Consider the following 24,900-nt stretch of genomic DNA (forward strand, 5'->3'; position numbering starts at 1 on the left):
TAATTGAAGACATGAAATGAAGTATCATTTGTAAGAGAAATTGAAACGAGACGGTGAATATGAATGTAAGAGCGAATATCAATAATTTGGTCCTGAGTACATTATACCAAAGAAAACATTAACCGAAACCCTCCCTCACCCCACAAAAAAAAAAAAAAAAAAAAAAAAAAAAAAACACCAGGACAACTAGGAAGAATACTAACCAGAGTTGAACACAAGAGAACTGAAATGACAAGACAAGGGATATTAAAAACATCAGGAAGAAAATAAAAAACTGTGAAGATGTGCCCCTCCTTCTCACCTGCCCCTTCTTCTACTAGTTATACGTCATAGAATTCCATCCATCGAGTCCGTCTCGTCCGCAAGAAACCAGTCGTTGCATGGGTTCTGCTTTGCTTTCTTAAGCAGAACAGGTCTCGGTCACTCACTTGAATGTACCGACACATGTTGCTTGTTCTTATCTCTTGCAACCGCTCGGCTCAACTTCCCCGCACTTGAAACCGGGGGACCTCTTCGAACGGGGATACATTAACTGACTCCGTAAACCGATCTCGTCTAACTAATCTATCTATCTCTATGGTTAAAAAAAAAGAACACCCAATACAAATCCGTCAAGTCTAGGGTGAGAAAAAAAAAAAAAAAAAAAGGAAAACCCCCCAATACAAATCCGTCAAGAGATCCCTTCTCACTCTACGTCGTCAGGAAATCTCGATATCTACCTAACGCCGGTTTCTGGCTGCCTGTAAACTCCTGATGCAGGCCATCCAGTGCCGCAAAGTTCTCCGCGCGCACTAGCCCTCGCTTGTTCTCCTTTACGATCCTCTTCCAGTCCCACTCGTCCGATTCCGGTTCCTCTCCTAGCTCACTCTCAGCCTCCAGAGCCTCGGGCGTCGACCCTCCAGACGGCCCAGCCATGGTAGCCCACCCGCCCGGTCTCTCCGGCAGCATCCCAGCAGCGTTCAGCGTCACCTCGGGATGGACAGTCAGCCGTCCCAGCTTGATGACGTATTTCGAGATGGCAGTGGCGAAGATGGCCTTCTCATCGACGTCTCGTCCCTTGGCGGCTCCCGCGACCTTCTTGTAGCCCTTCCCGAACCAGCCGCCGTCCGTCAGGATGTAGGCCGACGGCTTAACGGTCCCCTTCTTGACAAAATGCGTGACGATGTAGATCCACTTCCGGTCCCAGCACAGCAGCCGACTCCACATCTCATAGCCCTGGTACATGCCGATCTCCCGCTTGAAGCTGCACATCACGCCCCCGAGCATGATGCTCCATCTTTCGAGCACGGGCTTGCCTGTGGGGTCCAGCACGAGCTTGTTGGCCTTGTTGTCCGAGAGGGCTTTGATGCCGGGCTGCAGCAGAGCGCAGACGAGGTGGGAGCGGGCGACGTCCAGGTCGGAGAAGTAAGTCGAGTTGGACTTGTGCAGGTTGTAATCGCATTCCGAGAAGGGCGCACGCGAGCTGGTGATTACAGGAAGGAAGAGAGTGGAGGGGGCGAGTTGCCGCGGGATTCTGGGCAGCGTGAAGAGCAGGTGCTTCAGTATAGCGTTCCAGACGCGGTACTAGAAATGTCATGAGAGTTAGCTTAGCTTCTGGTCCGTCCGGATACCCCGGGGGGATTTCTGATCATGTTTATGAAAGAGGACGGGGATGGGGACGGGGACGGGGACGGGGACGGGGACGGGGACGGGGACGGAGAGACGTACGTGCCACACCCAGGGAAAGTTCTTGAGGTTCACGAGGATGACGAGGGCTGCGAAGGTCCGCGACTTGCTTCCCGGTCCGGTGAAGGTGGTCTGGAGGAGCCTGCGGATGTCGATCTTACACGCGCCGACTGTGAGCGCGACCGCTGCTCCGAGAGCTATGCCCTTTACAGGCAAACTCGCAGCAGATGCCATGGTAAAGGGAGTATACCTATGAACTTTCAAAAGCCAGGAAACAAAAGAAACATAACAAACAATATGTACAATGAGGAGGAACGTGGGTCGATATATGAATCTGGCTCTGGAACTCTGGAACTGACTGTTAGCTGGCGAAACGCAGGTGTGGCTGCTAAAATTGCGCCGAGGCACCGATGGGACGGAACTCGCTTGTGAACACCGACGTGGGGGTCAATGTAGGATGGATGGATGGCCTTGTACCGGTACTCCGGCACTCTGGCAGCTGCTTGCAAAATCGCCGGCGCAAACTCCCATTTGCGCAAGATCGAGGATATTTATATCTTCACTTAGTAAAGAAAGAGCAAAGCAGATCAGTATTTGCAATTAAATTACATGTAAGAATCCGAGCCCACAGCTATAGCTATAGCTATAGCTATATCCTTTGTTTTCAAAAACCTATTCACCCCTTCACGAACTTGCATGTAGATTGCTGGTTCTGGAAGCTCCCGTTTTGGCTCTCGTTGACTATTGATGGTTGATTTTGAAAGTGCGCACAGGCTAGCTAGCGGTGGGGTCTCTTCCAAGGTCTGCTTTCAGGTGGCTTATTGTTTGGTAGAGCGGTACCCAGTGGTGCGGCTTTCTGTTACTCGAGCCTCCTTGAGTTCACAAACAAGCCATCTTCAGCCACTACCAGTGGCCATGCGGGCACGGCCATATTAAGCATAGTTGACCGATCATAAGCTAGGCAGGCACCTGGAAGATCTTGCCGCAGAACTTGGCTCCCCTGCGTAGCTAAGTACCTGACTTGACTCAATTGTTTGGCGCTTCCCAAAGCGAGGTTGCAAGAGGCGTGTCCCTCTCTCACCCAATTCCCTTCCCTCTGTCTTCCTCCATCGGTCCCAATTTGATTCAGTCAACATTGAATTCGCAAATATCCTAGACATGGGGCATTAGCATGATCATCGCAAGTCACTAGAGGTTTGACACTCGCTGACCTTTCTCCTCTTACGGAAATCACTATAGAACCCCAACCACAGATCCCTCCCTCGACAATCTCCTGCTCCGCCAGACAGTTCCACGCATTTTGGCTGATTGGCGTTCCGCGCGCTCTCGGACATGGGAAGCCACGGCTTTGGGGCCGGCCAGTCAGAGAAATGCAGGAACTTCGCCTCCTTGAATGCCTTCTCGGGATCCCACTCTTCATGATCATTACCCAGGTACTCGCTATGGGGGCGCTCGGAGCGGAACTCCCTGGTGATGAGACCGTAGCGACGATGGGGGATGACGATGCAGTCCTTGCCGTACAGATTGTTGATGATCTCCATGTCGAAGTCGCCGGGAGCCGCCGCGTCGATGGCATCTTTGACCCGTTTGAACTCGGCTGCGGAGGGCTCGATCAGCGCTATCTGGGAGCTGAGGTATGGCTTGTCAAGCCAGTATGCGCGCGGTACAGCGACGGGAGCGGGCGGCAGAAGGAAGAGCTCGTCCATGGTCTGGAGGACCGTCGAGTCGGAGTCCAGGGAGAGGACCCTGCTGTATTGGGTCTGGTTGAATGCCAGAAGCTTGGTGTAGCTGTCCTCCCAGGTTTCTGTGTAAGATTTCAGTATTTTGTAATTTTCTTTTCTCTTCTCTCTTTTTTTTTTCTTTCGGTGTCCCAATCGATAGAATTGGGGTCAATGCTGCCTGCTACTTACTGTCCTGATCCTGTGGTCGGTGCTGGACCTGGATTGGTACCAGCTTGACCTTGTATTCCTTCTGGGCCTTGAGCAGCAGCTGGCTCTCTACACTCGACGAGGCGGGATCCGGGGACATCCAGTCGGGATACATTATCAGACGGTCGGCTCTGCTTCCCAGCCGATGCAAGATCTCGAACAGCATGACGGAGTTGCAGAGGTATTCCCTATTCGTGACATACTGGGTGTACGCAAACCGTGACCAGTCTACACGGCCATCATGCGAAAGAACTGCCGCGGGATCTGCACTATTTGAAGGGATTAAAGCCGCGGGGTATACGATGATGAAGCTCGACCTTGGGTTGCAAAGAGTATAGGTGACCACCAGGAGTGCCAGGAGTGCCAGGCCCACGATGCGGAGGTGTCTTTTAGACCGCAGGATCTGGCCTAGACGAGACTTGAGCTGCAAGGTGTAGCGCTCGACGTCGCTGCTCGGGGGCGACATGAGCGGGTATGAAAAGTGAGAAGTTATTGAGGCCGCGCTGCGGATGCGAGAACTGATATGAGAATGCCATGTGTGGCCATCTTTGGGATTGCGTCACACCTGCGGGAGTACGGACTCAGTACTGTTACTCAAGAGTCTGAAAGGAGCCGACGATTAGTTGTGGCTCGCTCGCTTAAGGATAATAGGATGACTCAACTCCCATTTTTCTCGCTCAGCAAGTATTCACTTCTTATATATACAGCAGTGAATTGTATAAGTAGGGGGAATGGAAGGCTAAGGCTCGATCATCCGCTTTATAATAGATGCTTAAGCTTCCTTAATAAGGTTTTGGCTTAGAGATGCTAACAGATGGCGGTAAGAAACGGTGCCTTAAGAAGAAGGGGGGAGGGTTAAACCCCTCCGATTATATATATATTTTTTTTCAGTCTTTTTTTTAACCGGCCTATCCTTAATGAATAATTCCGTAAGCGACGAGTATATAGAGCTCTTTTCGCAATCGAAAATCTTAATCTACACATCGGTCATGCTTTATTTATAATATAAACTTCAATTAGAACTTTTTAAGTAAGATATTGCCCAGTACTCATCAAGGTTGCATTTCTTTTCGTAATCCGCAAAAATGTAATAAACTTTATTAGAATAATTTAGTGGGTATATCTTGACTTAAGCATAAATATTTACATCCCGCTAGCCATTCCGATTATCGAAATTTCGTCGGAGCAGCTAATACGTATCAAGTGCTTTAAGAACCACGAGTACTAACGCTAGACTCTTAGAGAATGTTTATTAAGCTTATAGGCTATAATTAAGCGTTGAGTAACTACGTAATTGTATTAATGAACTGCGTGACTTCTCTTAATAAAAGGTTAATTTTCTCGCTTACGTTTTAATCAAGAAACTATTTGGAGCTGATTGATTAAGAAACAATCGTTTGCGTTTTTATATTTTGAAATTGATTGATTGAGTGATTTCCAACGAAGGTCTATATAACTATCGAAGTTTATTTTCGTAAAATTAGTTTCGATCTTTAACATTACTACAATTACTTCTTACAACTTACTTCTTAGATCTTAATTCTTATACTTGACTCGAACTTTAGCCTTTGCAACAGAAATTATTCTTCGAAAAATTCGAGACTCTTGCTCGTCCGAGTTTTCTATATTGAATTATTCAAATGTGTTCGCATTTCACTTTCCACGCTTTCTAGAAAGCAGAGCTATTAAAGAGTGAAAACTGAGGATAAGAAGTAGAGCTGCGTATCAAGAGAGCGTTTACCGCTGTGATGACTGTGTCCCACGCTAACGGGTACTCCCGCAACCAAGCGATTGCACCGACCACCCCCATGTAACCTCCGACCACCGATACTGCTACTACAGTACAACCCCATCAATTCAATTCTGTCTCACACAATTGAGTATGCAAATCTGATTCGTTTGTGCTTAATCGTACCCCCTGGTCCGCAAGTCTTGCCTCTGACTTGGACTCCGACCAGGGGTATGATTATTCGACTGTATCTTAAAAAGGGAGCCAGCCCTTAAATAAGCCGAAGGCAATGATAAAAACACAGACAGATGAAAAAGACCTTTATCCAAACTGGATACTAATGATTATCTGGCATTGGAAGAAGACGGAGATGAAATCGATATATAATCTAAATCATCCACATGATTTCAGCCCCGCTATGTCCCGAACCATTCGATCCAGGATGGCGGATAGTATAGGCTAGTAAAATTACTACTAAATGAATCCTTGCTTGCTAAAATAAGTTCTTGGGGATTGTTAGAATATTGGACTGCTGCCTATACTCCTTTGTATGGACTAGCCTCTTGGCTGTTCCCTTGGGAACACCTGTACTTAGCTCTCAGTACTCTCATACCTAATCTACTACACCTTCTGAACTCCTGATTCTATCAGGGATGGCCCTCCTGAAACGCTCGAAATAGTCCCAAGACGGTCTTTCAACGAAAAGACGAGCTCACAGGTTTAACTCCAATTCAAGTACCTATCTATCGGCTTGGGGTGATCCACCAGCCATGCTAACCTCCAAGGACCGTCTTCAAAAGAGATCGTTATCGATCGATCGGCTGACCGTCCAAAAGCCCTAGCATCTCCCCTTCAAGGAAGTTATTGGCATTCATAAGAAGAGATATCATTATCCCATTGCTCCAGTCCAGGGTAGGTGGCGAGGTCCTCAATTACCCCGGTATGGTCAAAATATTCGCCACTCAAATCGCACCAGTGTTTACTTGTCCTGGTCAGCTAGCTATCTAAGATCTAGATCTTATTGAAAACAAGAATATTGAACTACTTACCTGTAGAACGTGCATGTAAGGCTACCGGTATCAATAGAGGTGATGATGTCGTTATACGGAATGAGATCGACTTTTCGAAATCTTGTCAGCTTTCGTTTGAACATAGATAGTTGGAAGTGGAAGAAATAATCTTACCGCAAGAAGCAGGGGGGGCTTCGGCGTCCTTATCACAGAAGGCTAAATTTTTGTTGCGGCAAATCTGGATTGTTCTTGACGCCACTTCTTTGTCTATAGGAAGAGCGGAAGGTACTGCGGTTACCGCAGAAGCTGCTAGAACGGCAGCGGCGACGAAAGCGTTGATAAACATCATGTTGATAATTAATGGGTAACAAGTTCTCTAGCAAGATAAATAAATGGAAGTGAATTATAGAAAGATTGGACGCGGAGAGGAGATCTAATAGAATGATGGTGGAATAGGATTACGAACGGAGAAGATGGTTAGTTATATAGGTACCTTTTCTATAAGCCTACTCGTGCGGCCATGAAGTCTGTCCACCAAAAGGGGAATAATTTAAAAATAAGCTGTTAGCCCCGCTCAAAGTCTATTAATAATGCACCGTGCGTCTCTATCGTTTACCTTTTAATATCCGGACTATTACGAAATACTACTACCTCTTTTTAATTATACCACAGTACAGCCCTAATAATTACCGCCTGAGGGTTAGGAAACAGGGGGGTTTTAAGTGGAGATTTGAAGTTCTGAGCCACCTTCAGGCCGTAATTGTTAGGCCTGTACTGTGGTATAAAGGAATAATGCTAATTTTTTTACTTAGCAGATCTGTTGATTGCGAATCTTGATCTCTTCTTTTACGGATACCGCATGTAAACTCGACAAGGTGGAGCGGCTGTTGACTCCACAAGATTGAAGCACTGCCTCCCGTGACTACTATAATAATTGGAGAACATAAATGTATTGGTTTTCATTATGGCCCCAGATTAATTTCGAGGTCCATCTAGACCTTTGCGCAAGTAAATGCACTGACCAGTTAAGAAGCAGAGATTAGACGTTATTGCGGTTATTAGCAGCCCGCGCGCCACTCTATCAATTCTGCGCGGTGGACTACCATAAACCTCGAGTTTCTTCTCTTTACGCGTCTACGGACAGCCTTTAGTTAAGCGGCTGCGGCCGCATATGGAGAACAATGAAAGCTCAAGAACAGGGTGTTGTATCAAGTATAGTCTCAACGAGGCGGAAATTATCATTTAAAATAGGTGGCACACCACCTACTACTATTTAGAGTGATCTCCTTCTTGGCGGACCGACTTCACGGCCGCACGAGTATCCCAACACAACTTGTCCGAATGCCTGAGGCATTTGAAGCACGTAGAATAGAGGCCTCGGCTATCAAAACAAGCGTCAAATAGCGCTATTTTTAATCGCCGAGGACTTACTACGTATATTGTTGTTATTGTTATTGTATTTATTAACGTCGGAGGGGTGGCAGACCTCTTATAAGGTACGCCGACGTGCTAAGTAAAAGAATTATATACAAAGTATTGCCTAATCGAAAGTAAAAATCACGTTAAGGAAAAGCTCTTTTTTAGATAGCCTCGAGTCTTTGATCCCGCGGTATCGCATAACCCTTGTACACCCTTAAAATCAGCGTAGCTGCTATCGATTATGCCTTTTCCTTACGGATAAACTAGATCGTTAAAAAATATATCTTCCTCAATAGAAAAACTTAAAGAGCTAGTTATAGCTAAGATGACGTATATCGATATCGATTATCAAGATAGTTCGAAGCCGGACCGAAGTTAGCTAAGTAGCCTTTTTAAAGCGCAATATCGTAGATCGTCTTGAACTCTCTTCTATCTTTCCCACCACGTTCTCCTTTTATCGCAAATCCTCTCAGTATTTTTGATCGATACACTTATTAAGTATAATTCGTAATCGGCGTGGTAATCGAAGTAAAAAGAAGCTCGTTCGGATCGCTGATAAAAGGAAATCTCTTCGAAAGGCCACTTTGAATCAGTTCCGGCTTTCTAAACTCTCTTTGCCGCAAGAAAGAGAGCTCAAGGTTCGTAAGGGGCACTTCGTACAGGGAAAGAATCGTAACCCTCGGCGGAGGACTTATGGAGGCATCGCATATCAATCAATACATTCAGGTTGGCAAAGCAGTCCGTATGTTTACAATACAAAATTCGTGGTGATTTTAAATACTTCCAAAAGCGCTACAAAATCAGCATCCCAATCCAGACTCCAAACTAGGCTCTATATCAATAAACAAACCCCTCCCTTCCACTTATTTCCGTGCTCTGCTTGAGTGCCGAGTGCCACCAGCCTCTGTTTCTATTGCAAGCAACTCTGGGATCGGGGAGAGTATATTGGGTAGAGAAATAATGCGCCGAGTCTGGGTTTCCGTGAAGAAATTCGGCGCACGATCAAACTGTCGCAGCTTTACGACTACGAAACGCGATTACTGTTAGTATCACAAGTGTAATGATGCAAGGTTGAATACGTATTCGTTTCTTCGAATAGATTCAATTTGTTTTGCATGCCCTTTAATTACATAAAGTGGTAGCTACTTATAGCTTTCGATACAAACGGAAGGTAGCAATCGAGGCTCTACGTGACTTGGCTCGTTTGACTGAGTTGACTTAGTTGATTATAGTCAACCATGCTGACCGCCACTCTCGCTTAGCCCTATTGGCTACCAGTTCTGACTGAGGTCTCAGTTCTAACACTCGCACTCTTTCTTTCTTGCTAACAGCAAGGTATGTAAAATGAAGGTGGGGAAAAGAAAATAGCAAAACTCTATACGCTGAGGTGGTTTTCCAAATAGGAAGCCCCGAAAACAATCTTTTCAGCTCTTTCTCTCAACCCAACCTTCCAACTTGACCTTCAGCTTATTCGTATCCAAGAAGGTTTCCAGCGCCTTGTTAGGTGTTGCCTTTATCATTGCGTCGGCGGTATTATGCTCTCCAGCAATCCATCGAACCTCGGTAAGCTCTCTCCTCACGTATGATTGCCTGAGTGCCATGATATCAATCATTAGGCGCTTCTCTTCGATCTCAAATTTGATCTTGAGCAAGTTGATCATCTCTCCAAAACCTAGGCCTCTGTTGTATAACGAAGTGTAGAAGTAGGTGTTTGCCTGATCTTTCAGCATGATTGAGAGAGCTTCCGCGTAAGCACTTGGTTCCTGAGGCAAGCCCACTATTCTACAATGGTTGTAGAATATTAGAAGCTTATCCTCAAGTACGTCGTAATCGCTTCCACCGAACTTCTTATCCTTATCCAAGTAGATTTTCAGCAAATCTCTTAGAGGCTTGCTGTAATAGCCTGAAGCAGGAGGTTGCTGAGGTTGCCATGTTGGTCCAGGGGGAGGGGGTCCAGGTGGAGGTCCAAGAGGGGGTCCCAGAGGGGGAGGTGGAGGGGGTGGTCCACCATTACTACCTTGATTGTTCAGCTGTTGTTGTCGCTGTTGTTGTTCCTGTAGTAACTGTTGTTGCTGTTGAATAGTCACCGAAGGGATCTCATTTTCCATTTTCTTAATCAAGGTTTCTCGATGAATTTGGGATTCAAGGGTCCAGTCCACAAGTTTTCGGTCCTGTAAGGCTTCCATGAATACCTTTTGATAGGATATACCATTGGCGGCAGGTCTGACTGGCACTCTATTTAGTAGCAAGTGACGCCAAAGATCTCTGCAACAAGCTCTCGAAGCTAGTGCGAAAGTATCTAAGGTCCAGTCTTCGAAGACTTCCTGGAATAGCTCCTTCAAATCGGTGCCACTGTATCGGAAGCGCCTCTGATAGCTTGTGAGTGCTTGGAGGATGTACCCATTGACTATCGTAGTCGTATTCTCCGTGTTCGTAGGGTCAACTTGCTTTCCCATGTCTCCTCGTCGATCTTGTAGCCACTAAACTCTGGAATAGGCGACATGTTTGTGTCGTTTCCATCTAATTAATTGGTTTAGTTCGATACCGGTCTTGGATTCGCCGGCTGACGAAGGCAGGAAGGTCCGTTCTTTTAGTGGCTACCTTGCTGCCTGTGGTATTAAAACCACTGATCAGTGTTGGTATCACAGGTGTGATGATGCAAGGTTGAATACGTATTCGTTTCTCCGAGTGGATTCAGTTTGTTTTGCATGCCCTCTAACTATGTAAGGTGGTAGCTACTTATAGCTATCGATACAAACGGAAGATAGCAAACGAGGCCCCACGTGACTTGGCTCGTTTGACTGAGTCGATTCAGTTGATTATAGTCAACCATGCTGACCGCCACTCTCGCTTAGCCATATTGGCTACCAGTTCTGACTAAGGTCTCAGTTCCAACAATTACATTCTAATAGCAGTACAGCTGTACAGGCGTAAGAAACAATCACATCCCAAGGATTAGATAGTTCAGTACGTCTAGCTCCTCTGTATGTCAAGGTATATATATGTACTACTTTATGTACGGAGCATTCGGACCAGGCATAGCTCTGACCTGTCAGCGGAGAAACAAAGATTTACCTCCCTTTTATCACATCAGGGGAGATGCAGGGGAGGATTTTAGCAATATCCAGATGCGATGGTCGTCGATTGAAGCAGCGAATATATAACGGAGGAAGCGCCCATTTGGTTATCCGTCGTCCACCGAATATCCCACATAGCGCGGCTTGCTGAGCTGGTGTTCAGAGATGTGCTTGACCGTGCCAGAAGCAACTCGGAAAGGGGCTCTGCACCAAAATAAAGTACCAGGAAACGACAGCTTGCATGTATTAAAGAAAACGGAACAGAGCTGCTACGTGACATACGGAGTAGGGAAAGATTTGGCTCAAGAATAAGGATGTTTTATCTTCGTTGACAAACATTCTGACGCCAGTCATATCTCAAAGATGTAAAATTCATGAGAGACTTATGATACTTTCTTTCGGGACTGGATGATGATGTCCATCCCACAGACGAATCACGTCGTCCATCTTGGAAGACCACCAAACGATAATCTGAATTCTCGTTAGCCAATTCCGATTTCTCATTTGGAAATGGTCAAGCAATTTTTGATTCCGAACATGCTTGAGATAAATGAAAGAATTGCCGATGATTTCGGAAGGAAGCGTGCCGACACTGCTGACAAATTTCCAGCTGAATCCGAGTCCGAGTCCGTGAAGTATGCTCCCATTTCGGGACAGCGCCTTCGAAGCATCGGTACAGCAATCCAACTTTGTCACATTTTCGATTATTACGACTGCCAGCTCCACGAACCAGCTCCTGAATTAGCACCTGAAACCCGCTATAATCCTACTAAGATTTTGATCCATCCGCTCTACGAAACCGACGAAGTGCGAGAACAGAGTGACATGAATTTGTATTTATAAGATCTTGGAGAGCTTGAAAGCGCATAGAGCTTCAGGGAAGTTTTACACTGCCATCAACAAGAAAAAATCTTGGTCTTTGCTATCTGAGAAGGGCAAGGGCGTGTGCCACGCAGATGTCACTTATAGGGATCTTACATATGCCATGATGAAGAATTACAAGAAATATCGGAGCTGGGCAATAGTTTGCCGGGATTTCAAGACCTCAGGGTGATCTTTGCCAACACAGTCCTCAGAAAGTTGCAGTGACAAGCCAGCCAGGACAAGCGCCTCCTTATGTTTACACTGATCCATAAGAATGGAAACGGCAGCATCGTACCTGCCGGACGATCAGTCAGTATTTGCTTGCATCAGCTCAAATTTCACGAGAAGACTTACAAGCTTGCCAACTCCCTACCAGCAATACCTTCACTCTCATACATCTCAATCCACGCCATGATCGTCTTCAACTCCCCATCCTGGGCTTTTACCGCCCCTGGTCTCATCATATTGAGCGCATATGTCTCTATCAACTTCTTCACGGCCACCCTCCTCTCCTCTCCCTTTCTCCCTCTCGCCTTACTCAGATCACACGCCGGACACCCACACTCGAATCCATACCCGTCGCTCAACCTCTTCATCCTTGTCTCCCTCAGATCCCCATTCTCGGGCAGGTAGGCCAAGCTGACCTCCTCAGCAACCTCGATGTCCCTCGTCGCATGGACATTGAACCGCTCCAGTATGCCATGCCAATTCGCCTGCGCATTCGGCACGCACGAGTGGTTGATCCTCGAGATGCCCGCGAACACCGCATGGCTTATCCCCTCCGCCGTCTGGCCCTGGCCCAGGCCCAGCCGAAACGCATTGCTCCGAAAGATATTCAGCACGGCCACGTGATCGGCTATGGAATCGAGTCCTTCATTCGGTGGTACTGTTGTCGCTTTCGCCCCTCTCGAAAAAGCATGCAGCGCGGTCGCGATGGTCGATTTGACCGTGAAGAGTAGGGCTGCGCTCCGCCTCGTCGCCTCCAGCTCCTTGTTGGTGTGGAAGCTCAAGCGCATGAGCTCCGCGCGGTCTTTAGTGGCGAGGCGCTTGGCGGCAGAGTAGATATGGCTGCTATCTTCTTGATGCGTAATTGAGAGTAGAGGACGTTCAGAAAAGATGCGCGTTCCTCGCGGAATAAACTTGGTGGCAAAGACGCCGAGCCCTTTCCCGCTTACAACTCGGACTTCGTGCATTGCTGAATGTGGTGATGGTGATGGGAGTTGTCGCATTGCACGAGGATGTTTTCTCTTCCTTACATTTCTAGATCTCTGAGGGCCGGGTGGTGGAGATCGACGAACGGGCGTTCTGCCGGGCCCGCGGAGCACGAAGTGAAGCGAACAACCGATCGACCGAGAAGAATGTGCACCTTAATTCTGGGTTTAGTCTCTGTGGAAGCCCGCGTTTTGATAGAGTTGGTGGGATACTATTGCGATCTTCAAGCCGATTTTGTTTGAAAAAAGTAAAAGTAAATAAATATTGACAGCTGAAATTTTTTCCGGTAATGCATTGGCGAAAAAGGGATGAGATTGACTAATATCTTCTTCTTATCTGCTTTTCTCTGATATATTTTAGCTGCAATTTCAATTATTTAATCCATTTGATTTAAATTCTATCTGATCTAGTAGCTAGCTATACTAGCTAGCCTCTTAGGACCGTCTTTAGGAGAAATGGTGTACAGAATACAGCCTCCTTGTTCATGCTTCGAGGAGAATTTCGGGCTCTAATGTCTTAACAACGATTGGGGTATATCTGAAAGTTATTGGGAGAGAGCGAGGTCATCTTTGTCGTCTTGTCCTTGGCATCGGGATTGAAAGAAGTTTCGGGCTCTGAAGGTTCTGCTTTGTAGTATAGAAATACCAGTTCCTTTCAAAAACGAGAACAATAGCATTATACTTGACAGTCATGTCATTGAACAACAATAGGATTGAAGTATGAAAAGGCAGACACTGGAGCAGAAGTTGGCGAGGATATTGTACTATACCTTGGCCTCGATGGAGAAACACAGCGTCACAATATAGGTAAGTCTTCTCACTCAAGCTTGAGATCCGTCGCTATGAGCACGCCCTTTACATTCGGCATCGAGATAGAACTCGCAGTTGCTCTCCTCGTCGAGGGACAAGACAATCCCGACCCGTCCGAGACCCGAACACAAACCGACAACCCGAACGACCTCAGCAAATCGATCAGGAATGGAAAATTCCAAGCGCCTACCGCTGTCATTTACTACCGTCCGAGGGTGCAATTAAAGTTCATCAGGGTGATGGAGGAAGCAGGCTTCCAAGTCAACCCGTTCGATACTATAGTCGTCAAGAAACCACAAAATGGACCGTTGTAGGTGATATCTCAATTCATCATCCTCCCCAGAGCCCTATCCCCGGAGAGAGCGTTGAAACTGATGAGTACAGTTGGATCGGCGTCGAGATCAAGTCACCTGCTCTCTTGATGACTCAGGACTCGCTCGACGAAGTGCAAAAGCTGTGTCTGCTCCTGCCCACACACTTCAAGCTCATCACCAACTCCACGTGTGGCTTGCACGTTCATGTCGGACATGGGCAGAAAGGCTTTACGACGAGCAATGTGACGAGGATCATCGCCTTCCTGTACGCGTTCGAGCCGCAGCTCGACACGCTCCATCCTCTCCATCGGTATAACAACGCCTACGCCAAGTCCATGCGAGACCGATGCAACTTCGTCCGCCAGTTCCAGGAGCAGTTCAGCGAGGAGCCGACAACGCTCGCGGTCATCACCAAGATTCTCTCGCTCCATAAGGGGAAAAGCCCGCGGCATTTCCGGCGCGCATTGACAAGGCTGGTGCAGATCGACGGCAATGGAAAAAACGGTGCGTACAACTTCAACGGCGTATCTGACAACCCTGATAGAGTCCCAGAGGACCACCCAACGATCGAGTTCCGCCAGCATGAAGGCACGCTCGACGGAGTCCGCATTGCAGCATGGATCAGAGCCCTCACCGGCCTCCTGGACTTCGTCGAAAGCGAAGACTACGACTCCCTCGTCGACCTGCTAACCACCGTCTCGCTAGCCGAGAAGTGGACTAAGCGTGGCGACGGCAAAGACACCGAGAGGGAAGCCGAGATGGGCCCAGCGCTCGCCGACGGTCCCTTCACCATCATCGAGCTCTTCCAGCACTGCGGCATGGACCACGCCGCCACGTACTACGGCGACAAGGTTTACAAGCACAGTATACCCCCGCGAAGAGTGTTTAATGACCAGAACACGGGCCCGTACAAGTGGACCTGTACGTCGGGCTTCAACCGCCTCAGCGGGGAAGAGAAGGAAAGCTACCGCAATAGGAGGCGGCACTTTTATAAGCTGCAGGTGGTTAAGAGCGCTGCGAAGCTGGCCAGCGACGAGTGGAGCTTCGACGAGGACGATAAAGATCGGTGGCCTGAGCATCAGAGAAAAGTGGATTGGGACAGTGGCAGTGGCAGTGGCAGTAGCACGACCGACGACTAGGCCTGAGTGTTGGAAAACTCCGTGTCCGTATGGTTCTTGGGAAGCAGGGTTTAAGGTGCGTAAACGAAGGTACTAGTATTATTCTATTGCGTTTCTGTAAGGTACTATTACATCGGTGTTGGCTGCGAAGTTGCAGTGTTGCACCGTCAGTCATTCATTACTTTTCACATTCTGCACTACAGAGTACACGCGTAATACACGGCGTAGTCCCATTTCGTCAAAATCTACCTCTATCGATGATCATAAACATTTTCCAGTCTTTACGCTAACATAACATATGGTGGTCAAATGACATGCGAGTGATTCCCCGAATACGTGCTTGAAATCGAACTAGGCGAGCGACAGCCAATGTCAGCCATCGCTGTGTTGGAAGGAAGCTCCACCCGTGGTCTAGTTCCGCCTAAAGATCAAAACTATGGATCCAACTAAGTCGACATGATCTTTCGAGTGGATGCGTAATGAACTGGTTTTCCTTTAACGTGACGCCGGCAAAAGCTGCGAGCAAAATTGTGTTTCCGTACGCAACTATTTAACTATCGCACCATCTGCAACTTCAACCCTGTTATTTCACCATGGGATGTCTTGATTCGCTATTCTCGGCGCTCGATAACCGCCGAGAGACAGCTTGCAAAGATACCGAATCCAAAGCCGAAGGACTAGCTATCACCAGCCTCCCGACAGAGGTATTAGAACATGTCACTCGCTACCTCCCCCCCTCATCAGCCCAATGCTTTTCCATGTCTTGCAAAAAGATCAGGTACATAATCGGAAACCAGCATATGAAGGAGCTCGCGAAATCGCACGATGAGTGGTGTGAGCTACTAGAGCTGATAGCGCGCGAAATGCCATACCACGTTGCATGTCGTCGCTGCTCTCGATTCCATGACATCCGCGACGTATCGCAGTATATCGAGAACACATACCGACATGAGAACAAGAGCCCCCCATGCCACCTGATGCACTGGGGCCGGGCCACATTCAGCGAATGTATCTTCGCCATGATGCTGAAGCGCAGAGAGCGCGGGCTCCAAACCAGCCACCACCTCAAAATGCTCTCGGGCGAATGCGACAAGGTCAGCAGGTAAGTCGCGCCGATGACGAACTGGGCTCCCTACTTCGAACGTTGCTTTAGCCGTGCTGATGGCTTCTTCGCCTTCCCAACCTTACATGAGATTGCTGCCATTCCGACCGAGATTCGCCTCATCGACGGCTCGTTCCTGATGCGCAGGCGCATCATCATGCCGATGCGGCGACGCAGATGGCCCTACGCTATCTCCAGGAGGGCCTTCTGCCCGCACATGCGCGGCACCCTCGACTGCAGCCTGGGCTACCTCGGGAGGCCGGATAGGCCAAATGCAGCGCGCCGGCAGGTCTTCAGGGACCTCGACGAGCTGGAGACGGATAGGAAGGGCTCGCCGTGCCGCCACCTGTGGCCCGAGAGGTTGCATTGCGAGTACTGCCCGACCGAGTACCAGATCGATGTCAGGCATTACGGGGGCTTCGAGTACGTCGCTTTCTGTACCGTATGGAAGGATCTAGGGTCAGGGCCTGAGAGCGATCTATGGCATACTCAGTTGCTCAAATTCACTCCATCACCTCCAACGCCTCGTCATGAATTGGAGGAGAGGAAGGTCGCTGAGCGGTTCCAGCAAGGCGGGAAGTTTGTGTTTGATGCTAGGGTGAGGTATTGGCACTTGAAAAAGATGTCCCGGGTGTGTAAGAAGATGGATAAAACCTTGGGGTCTGACTTGACAAGGGATCAGAGAAGAACGCTGATTAGAAGCTAAAAGGAAGGCTTGGTTGATGCATATGTCGATTGGGAAAAGACCGGATGGATCCAGTTCAGCCATCAGGAACCGACTTAGATATATTAAAATTGTATCACGATTGGAGATCCCAAATTAATGCTGAGGTCAGGGTTTGATTTTGCTTGCCAAGAGCAGTGAGTGTTGAGCGTTGTCTCTTAATGAGAAGCGGAGATGTCTTTCAAAACCCAGCGTTACTGTCTTCTTTTAAGATTTCATCAGCCAAAAGAAGAACGGGATTATATATTGGCATATAAAGAACAGAAAATCTGCGACAAGCTTTACTAGCGACGATGTCTGTGGCGTCGGCGTCAATAGAGAGGGATGCATGCCAAGCATATTGCTTTGTCTGGGATTGTATAAGCAAAGCTTAAGCCTTGTGCAACGATGGCAGACTTCTTGTTTCAACATCCATCCATCTCTCTATCTTCCGTGCATCCAGGACCAATTCACGAGATTCACGAGATTCACGAGATTCACGAGATTCACGATATTCATCGCCCCAGGCTCGGCTGGTATAATCACCGTTACCATGAACTTTCCTTTGCCCACTCACTGCCATTACCACAGATAAACGATGACAGCCCGAGAAAGCGACGCAATTCGACCTGCCACTACCAACACCCTGTGAAGATCGACACTTAGCCTCGTCCCTACAATCGAAACCCACCCTCGAACTCGAACTCGAACCTCCCCTCCCGATCGGATGCTTGTTGTAGCCATGCTGCGAGGCCAATTGCACGACGGCATCAGCCTGGATATGGACGCAGGCGAGCGCGGGGCTGGAAATATGGAGGGCTCTCCTCGACAACCAGCAGCCTCGAGCTCGAGGTCGCCCTCGAAGGCACGATCGCTCTCTGATGGAGGACCGCCGGTATTGTCGCCATCTCCCAAGTTTCGAGAGCCCGAGAAGAGAAAATCGCAGGACGACAGCGCGCTCGACGAAAGCCCCACGACTCCACGGCGCCCGGCCTTGGGACTGCGCGGCCTATCGATGCTGCAGATGCCGGCACGAGACCTCATCCCCCCGAGCCCAAAGACATCGACGTCAACATCGACCTACATACACCGCGTGCCGCTGTCGCCCAAGATGGATCACTCGCAGATATATGGCTCGCCGACAAGCGTTCTCCCTAGGCGCTCGCGGGGCTTGGATTTTTCCCGGGCCGCTACCAATCTTCATCACTCGACCCTCGCTGAGCAGTCGTCACCCGACTCTTCGCCAACCATTACGGGGCGGGCGATGAACATACCCAACAGGAAAAACGGGCTTCATTTTTGCGGCGGTGCTGACATGAACAACATCAGCTCTAGCTCCGTGTGGTCGACGATGGCGACTGCGGATCGGATGACCGTCTCGGGTTCGCTGGGGAGTGTGAACATGATGATGTCCGATTCCTCAGGAAGCAGTAGCGACGGCGACGATCCCATGGACGCAGACGACATCGACGACTCTATTCTCACCACCCCGCAGGTCAACAAGTTGAACGGGCCTTTTGGAGTTTCTGCGCCAAGTCCAGGCAACGGCTGGCTGGGGCACTCGCCGGCCGTGAGCAGCTTGATGAATTTTCAGCATCGGCAACTTCTTCGACAGGGGAAGAGCAGAAAGAGCAGTGCTGCGAGCAGCGGAAGTGGCAACTCGCTGGTCAGCCCGAGCTCGAAGTCGCCGCCTCTTGTGCGCAACATCGACGGTTATTTTGGTCGGGAGATGGCGCGAGAAGGGTCGCGTACTCGGAGAGAAAGCATCTCCTGGGCCGCAAACCAGCTCAATATCTCTGGGAGCGAAAGTGACGATGGCACACTGAAGTCAACTCTAGAGAACGTGGATGGGATGCCTGTCACGCCGGGTCGGGATGCTCAGAAAGGGGTCATTCGGCGGCCTGTCACTCGGAGGGGTAACATGCTGGTAAGCAGTACTCTCTCCCTTCATTCACTCTGCTAACAATGTGTAGCCTAAGACGAAAGGTTTCGCACGAATCCGGGCCGCACTCGCAGAAGAAGGCGCCCCTATCGAGACGGAAGTTCGTCGAGAGGCAGAGGTTGTCCGCCAAACCAGAGAAAGCGACCCCGAGCCCCGACACCCTTCTGTTTCCAATAACACACCCATACACTCATCCCCGAATCTAGGACCTACTCTACACGACCCGTCGGACGGAGACGAAATGATGGTGGATATCTCCCAGAGTCTCTCCAGCAGCTTCAAGCAGCACGCCATGCGCAACTCCAGGGGCAAGGAGTTTTGGGAGACCTTCAAGGAGGACAGCAACAGATCCACCCCTCCCCCTCCCCACTTCCCCTCCCGTGGCATTAGTGAAGACAACTCTCTCGACTTGCCCAACATGTCAAGCGTGCCGCTCTTCCCCAACACGCCCGACCACGTCCCCTCGTCTCCTTCTCGATCATCAACCCCCCAACCGCAAAGTGGACCCACGATGGCAGAGATCACTCGCAAAGTCAACAACAAGCGCAGACGCGACGACGACTTCGATCCCACGAGCTTCAAGCGCAGAGCCGTCAGCCCAGGCATGTCTGCCCACAACAGCCCCATCATGCAGAGCCCCATGCAGCGAGACATTCAACCGTGGGGGACCCGCCCGCCGAGCAATGGGGACAAGACGGGTGCGAATGGAGGGTCGAAGAGGGTCGGGTTTCAGGGCATGGTGGACACGAATGATAGCTTGATGAAGATGAGCATTGAGTGACGGGTGCCCCCCATCTTGCAGTGCAGTACAGTGGCCTGGAACACAGCGCAGGCACATCTGGTGGCATCTGGGCTACTGCGTTGCTAGGTGTTTAATAAATAGTAGCTGTATGCAGATAATACCGTTATATTCTCTGATTTTCCAGTTCTCATGTTCTATCTAGTTGTCACTGTCACTTTGTGAATCACAAGATCATGCTCCAAACTGTATATTTGTAGTTCCCAGCAATCGAAGGCCAAGGTGAAGACGTACCCTTCTGTCTATCACGGCCCTGCTCGTGCGGCGACCACCGCTCCTGTAGACTGGATCTGGGAAGGAAGGAAGGAAGGAAGGAAGGAATTCAAAGTATCAAAGTCGCCTGTCTGCCTGCGTGTGAGAATGCTGGGTACCTAGGCTTTTGCATGTGGTCAATAGGTAGGTACACCGTCTGAGAGCGACGGGCCTCGGCAACCAAGGAGTAAAACAAACGAGTGAGTGATGCCAGACTTGGTTCCAAAACGCATCAAGCGATACTTATCGAGGCACCTTGGGTAGATCGATCGGTGGACGCACGTTTTTTTTTTTTTTTTTTTTTTTTTTACCCCCTCATTCTTCCTGTCCTGGAATGTGCAGGTGGTGAGTACCTAGGTAGGGTAGGTGGTAGGTAGGGTAGGTAGGTAGGGAGGTAGGTCGGTACGTGCCGGATCTGATTCATTCGATTCGATGCACGGGAAGGGAGGGGGGGAGAGGATCATGACGTACCGTACTGTAGGTCGATTCGCCGCCGCCTTTCCCTGTCTACCGTATCCCCTTCTTTCTTCCCTTCTGCCTGCTTTCCTTCTTTCTTTCTCGTAGATACAACGGGAAATAGATGGTAGTTTAAGCTACTCGCCTACCCTACCGGTACTTTGATCTTGATCTTGATCTTGATCTTGTTTTCACACTCTCGAGATCTCAGAAGGTGTGTTTCTGTTTCTGCTTGCACCGTCCCCTTCTTCTTTTTTTTTTTCAAACGGATAGACTAAACAAGAGGAAAGAAGGAAGGAGAGCGAGAGCGAGCGGACATCACGGTCTCGACGTCCTGGAAAGCTAAAAGAAAGCCAGGGCTGGAGGCAGAAGATAGCTACCGTATCTCTTTTTCGGATCCGAGAGAGAGAGAGAGAGAGAGAGAGAGAGAGAGAGAGAGAGAGAGAGAGAGAGAGAGAGCGGTCAGAATACGTTACGTTACGTCAGGATGTCTCCTGATGGCGATAACAAGGATGGTGATCAGAAGAAGGGCGGCATCGCTGCTGGTGTTGGCTGGGTTACTTCGACGGTTGGGTACGTGGTTGGCTTGCTTTCTGTCTTCTCTTTTGGCTGTTCGCTTTTTGGTCTTCTCGCCTGTCGCGGCTGTCTCTTCTGTCTCTTCCCTTCTTCGTTACTGAACGAACTAACTCACTGGATCCCAGGAACGGCGTGAGCGGCGTGGTGGGCACGGCCGGCAACGTCGTGGGCGCTGCCGGGCGCGGCGTCGGCGACACGGTCACGTCTACGACGGGGGAGGTGGGCCGGCCGGTCGGCGACGCGGTCAAGTTCGTGACGGGCGGGATCGAGGGCGGGGCGGCGAGTGTGGCTGGGGGGGTGAAGAAGGCGGGAGGAGGTGGTGATGGTGGGGGGAAGTAGGCTTGACGGCAGGAAGGATGGACGGTGCGGATGGTGCGGATGGTGTCGACGATGAGGATCACACAATAGGGTTTAACGGGATGCCTGGGGTGACGTGATACTGTAGGGCTAAGTACTATATATAGTAGTACCGTCGTATGTATCATCATCCCCCGGGACATGGGGGTTGAGCTCCCGAGAGATCCTGGCCCCTCGATAGTCTTGAACCTTCCACGCGGCTTTTTTGCTTCTACTACTGTACTGTACCGGTACCGGGTACTATCCCTCTTCGAGAGATTGGGAAACTTTGAAAGGTGTCGTAGGAATTTGACACAGGCGCTCTCGCTCGACAGGGGATTGAGGCAGCCGATCATGTCCTACCTAAGGTACGTATGCCTCGAACATTACAGATATGTTTTTTGCACGCCTCAACCTAGGTAACCGGTACTAGGTATCTGAGTCGGCCGCCTAGCTATGTACGTCGTACGTAGTAAATCCACCTGCTACAGTAGGTATTCTACCGGTACACGAGTAACATTTTTTGATCAGGCCGCCCCACATCTGACTTCCATCCCATGACCGGTACCCAACGAAAGATCTGCGCATGAGTTGAGCGCATACCTAGGTACGTACGTATGGGAGGGAGGGAGAGAGGGGAGCCGCTCTCTACTTATGGGGTGCGAAGAAAGCCAAGATCGCGTTGGGGGTTTGAAGAGGAGAGATGAGATGAGAAGGAGGGAGAGAGGGAGGGAGGGAGGGAGGGAGGGAGGGAGAAGAAAAGACAGCAAAAAAATTACACTCTCATAGTACGTACGGGAGTTATGATAAAAGTCAAATCCAATCGCTGAAATGTACAGTGTCTAATGTCTCATGTCCAATGTGCAATGGCGCGAAAGCGATAGATGTTATTATGATGTTGTGATGTTATACCGGTATGTACTCTTGTTCTGTGATTCCATTTTTTAGGTTGCAAGTGTGGATAAGTATATACTTTTGCGTGAAGTAGTATGGTATATTGGGGGTTTTGAGAGTGAGAATGAGAAGAGATGGAGAGATGAGAAGATGAAAGAATATTTGTATATATAAGCGGAATCATTACGTAAGTACCTTAGGTACTGTAACGGATTTCCTTTCCTGTCCTTTGCTTTGCTTTGCTTCGCTTTGCATACCGGTAGTAGCAGCAGCAGCAGCAGCATGTGACTATGACTATGGCTGGGCGGCCTACTCAAATACAGTACCGTAGGCAGATAGGTAGGTAGGTAGGTAGGTAATGGCTGTGGGTGGAGGCGTGCGAAAAGAAAAATAAATAAGCAAGCAAACAGACAGACAGAAACAAATAGATAAACAAACAAACAAATAAACAAATAAATAAATAAATAAATAAATAAATAAATAAATAAATAAATAAAAAAATAAATAAATAAATAAATAAATAAATAAATAAATAAATAAATAAATAAATAAATAAATAAATAAATAAATAAATAAATAAATAAATAAATAAATAAATAAATAAATAAATAAATAAATAAATAAATAAATAAATAGATCAACAACAGCGATGAAAACTCTGCGGCGTCTGGTCGCGGCGGGAGGCAGCGAAAAAAGCTACGGTGGCTAAGCTTTGGGAGGGGGGGGGGGGATCTTTATTGTACCGGTATTGTATGCAGGTACCAGGTACTACGTAATTACGAAGTACGTAGTACTACTGTACTGTATTAGGTAGGTACTACTACTGTATGATGGACTGGGGGGGGCTGGACACGGCTTCGTAAGGACTAGGCTAGGCTAGGTAGGTAGGTACTGCTGCTATTTATACAGCTGGCGTCGTCCGCCGGGATCACGGGAGGTTTGAGGTTTGAGGTTTGGATGGGATGGGATGGGAGGGGAGGGGAGGGGAGGGGATGGGACGGGGTTTGCTGGTTGGTTGGTAGGTAGGCACCGTATTCGATGGCGAATTGATTTCTTCGCTCAACGTGGGATAGGGATGCGGGAAGAGACGCTCGTGACTTGGATGCTTTGGACAGCAGCAGATTGTTGTCGCGATGGACAGCAGATTGTTACTCTTTTTTTTTTTTTTTTTTTTTTTTTTTTTTTTTTTTTTCCCGCTCAGAGGATCCGTTGTTCCCGCATGCTCATGTAGGGTAGGGACGAAACTCGAGAATCTGGGAGAGCGGCTGTGTGGTTCGTCGTGGCTGCGTTGTCAGCCGTCTCTTCTTCAGATGGATACCTCCCGTACTCCGTCGCCCCATGAGTCGTACCGTACCGTATTTTGTGATTACCGGCTTCGTGACGATGGGTTGATGGATGCATTTGACCTTTGCGACCGGCGAGGTAGAAGTATGCTGCATAGTAGTACATGTACCACGGTACAGGCCTAAGTATTATCCCTCGAGGGTAGGGTAACCAGGTGGTTGAGAGTGGAAACTAAACTTTGGAGGCACCCTCGAGGGGTAATACTTAGCCCTGTATCCGTGGGTAGTATAGTACTAGTACGTACTACGTATGTGCTCGTACTGCTAGATTACGGTAATCATCTGCTCCTTTACTGATTGGATGGTCCATCCTTCGATCCTGCGATCCTTCAATCCTTCCAACCCTGAAAGTTGGGCCGCGGCTTCCGGGCCTACGTATCTCGCAGAGGCAGGAGACTGACTCTCTCTGACTCGTGATTAGAAGACGAAGCTGTTGGCAGTCGTATTCCCGGGTGATGTTGTCCCGTAGTACCTATGATTCTCCGACATGACAATTGATGGACCGGTGCGGTCGCGACTTTCCCTACCCACCCACCACCTGCGACCCCCTGCCGCAGATGAATCTGACTCGGCATCGCGCTGTGCAGACCTCGACGTACGGTAAGTGCTCATACCAGCAGAGTTGCTTTTATCTTTGATTCTACTACGGTACTCTACAGTACAGAGTAAAGGATGATCGGCGGCATGGGTCCTCAGCTCTTGGCCGCATGGAAGGACGGAAGTAAGCGAAGCTCTGTTTATTCCACCTAAGCGATGACCACCTCTCATAAGCCACTTTCTCTTATCGATCCTGCAGGCGTCTTGAATCAAAAGGTGGAGGGGATTCCGAGAAGATGTGGTTACAGACTTGACCGTGCAATCTGACATCAGGAGCAGAATAATCTGAGTAAGCCTGCGGGTGCCCGTCCGACACATCGTAGTAATCGTATACTACCACACCTACTACGAGTTGTATAGTCAAGCAGGCCCTGACAATTTCCGCGAGGGTTTCATGGCCGGGGCACAAACCAGGTCGTCATGTCGATATCGAGAAGCAGTGCCGTAATCTATTAGACTTTCCGCAAGTCAATAGTGCAAACGGCCATGTCCCTCCTACCGTATGGTAGCCGGAAGGTCTGAATGCCTTCCAGGAACGTCCCGAAGTCGTTCGAGCCCTCCTTCAGTTGCTCATGTGCCGGCATCTTTAGTCAATGCCGAAATGTTTGTGTAGGTACTATACCTACTTCTAGAAGTATTTTTAGTGCTTGCATCCATCCCATCTCAATGATTGGTTCACGGGTTCCCTGGTGGGAAGCGCCCTAGACGTTGTTGATCTTGTTGTAATTGTACCATGACAACTACTTGACCTAGTT

The 24,900-nt window shown here is 48.9% G+C and overlaps 8 protein-coding genes across 8 annotated transcripts; 4 read left to right on the forward strand and 4 right to left on the reverse strand.

Annotated features, from left to right (window-relative positions):
- Positions 1-690: 690 nt before the first annotated feature.
- Positions 691-1,899, reverse strand: L3040_001392 (uncharacterized protein; the record flags this gene model as incomplete). Its single annotated transcript, XM_066156724.1, has 2 exons — positions 691-1,563; positions 1,708-1,899. The coding sequence occupies 2 exons, from the start codon at positions 1,897-1,899 to the stop codon at positions 691-693; spliced, it is 1,065 nt and encodes a 354-aa protein (XP_066012748.1).
- An 891-nt stretch (positions 1,900-2,790) lies between these two features.
- On the reverse strand, positions 2,791-4,059 carry L3040_001393 (uncharacterized protein; the record flags this gene model as incomplete). The annotated part of the gene is made up of 3 exons (XM_066156725.1): positions 2,791-2,817; positions 2,877-3,469; positions 3,576-4,059. The coding sequence occupies 3 exons, from the start codon at positions 4,057-4,059 to the stop codon at positions 2,791-2,793; spliced, it is 1,104 nt and encodes a 367-aa protein (XP_066012749.1).
- Positions 4,060-6,183: 2,124 nt separating this feature from the next.
- On the reverse strand, positions 6,184-6,681 carry L3040_001394 (uncharacterized protein; the record flags this gene model as incomplete). Its single annotated transcript, XM_007292947.2, has 3 exons — positions 6,184-6,304; positions 6,372-6,441; positions 6,507-6,681. 3 exons carry the CDS (start codon positions 6,679-6,681, stop codon positions 6,184-6,186), a joined length of 366 nt encoding a protein of 121 aa, XP_007293009.2.
- Positions 6,682-11,824: 5,143 nt separating this feature from the next.
- Positions 11,825-12,885, reverse strand: L3040_001395 (uncharacterized protein; the record flags this gene model as incomplete). The annotated part of the gene is made up of 2 exons (XM_007292949.2): positions 11,825-11,987; positions 12,047-12,885. 2 exons carry the CDS (start codon positions 12,883-12,885, stop codon positions 11,825-11,827), a joined length of 1,002 nt encoding a protein of 333 aa, XP_007293011.2.
- An 860-nt stretch (positions 12,886-13,745) lies between these two features.
- On the forward strand, positions 13,746-15,166 carry L3040_001396 (uncharacterized protein; the record flags this gene model as incomplete). The annotated part of the gene is made up of 3 exons (XM_066156726.1): positions 13,746-14,023; positions 14,098-14,531; positions 14,580-15,166. 3 exons carry the CDS (start codon positions 13,746-13,748, stop codon positions 15,164-15,166), a joined length of 1,299 nt encoding a protein of 432 aa, XP_066012750.1.
- A 572-nt stretch (positions 15,167-15,738) lies between these two features.
- Positions 15,739-16,946, forward strand: L3040_001397 (uncharacterized protein; the record flags this gene model as incomplete). Its single annotated transcript, XM_066156727.1, has 3 exons — positions 15,739-16,247; positions 16,299-16,845; positions 16,923-16,946. 3 exons carry the CDS (start codon positions 15,739-15,741, stop codon positions 16,944-16,946), a joined length of 1,080 nt encoding a protein of 359 aa, XP_066012751.1.
- A 746-nt stretch (positions 16,947-17,692) lies between these two features.
- On the forward strand, positions 17,693-19,673 carry L3040_001398 (uncharacterized protein; the record flags this gene model as incomplete). The annotated part of the gene is made up of 2 exons (XM_007292952.2): positions 17,693-18,877; positions 18,924-19,673. 2 exons carry the CDS (start codon positions 17,693-17,695, stop codon positions 19,671-19,673), a joined length of 1,935 nt encoding a protein of 644 aa, XP_007293014.1.
- Positions 19,674-20,886: 1,213 nt separating this feature from the next.
- Positions 20,887-21,901, forward strand: L3040_001399 (uncharacterized protein; the record flags this gene model as incomplete). Its single annotated transcript, XM_066156728.1, has 5 exons — positions 20,887-20,972; positions 21,101-21,310; positions 21,617-21,679; positions 21,745-21,776; positions 21,843-21,901. 5 exons carry the CDS (start codon positions 20,887-20,889, stop codon positions 21,899-21,901), a joined length of 450 nt encoding a protein of 149 aa, XP_066012752.1.
- Positions 21,902-24,900: the final 2,999 nt, after the last annotated feature.

This window comes from Drepanopeziza brunnea, assembly GCF_022702325.1.
Source record: "Drepanopeziza brunnea f. sp. 'multigermtubi' strain 214-2 chromosome Unknown ctg2, whole genome shotgun sequence".
Classification (NCBI taxonomy): domain Eukaryota; kingdom Fungi; phylum Ascomycota; class Leotiomycetes; order Helotiales; family Drepanopezizaceae; genus Drepanopeziza; species Drepanopeziza brunnea.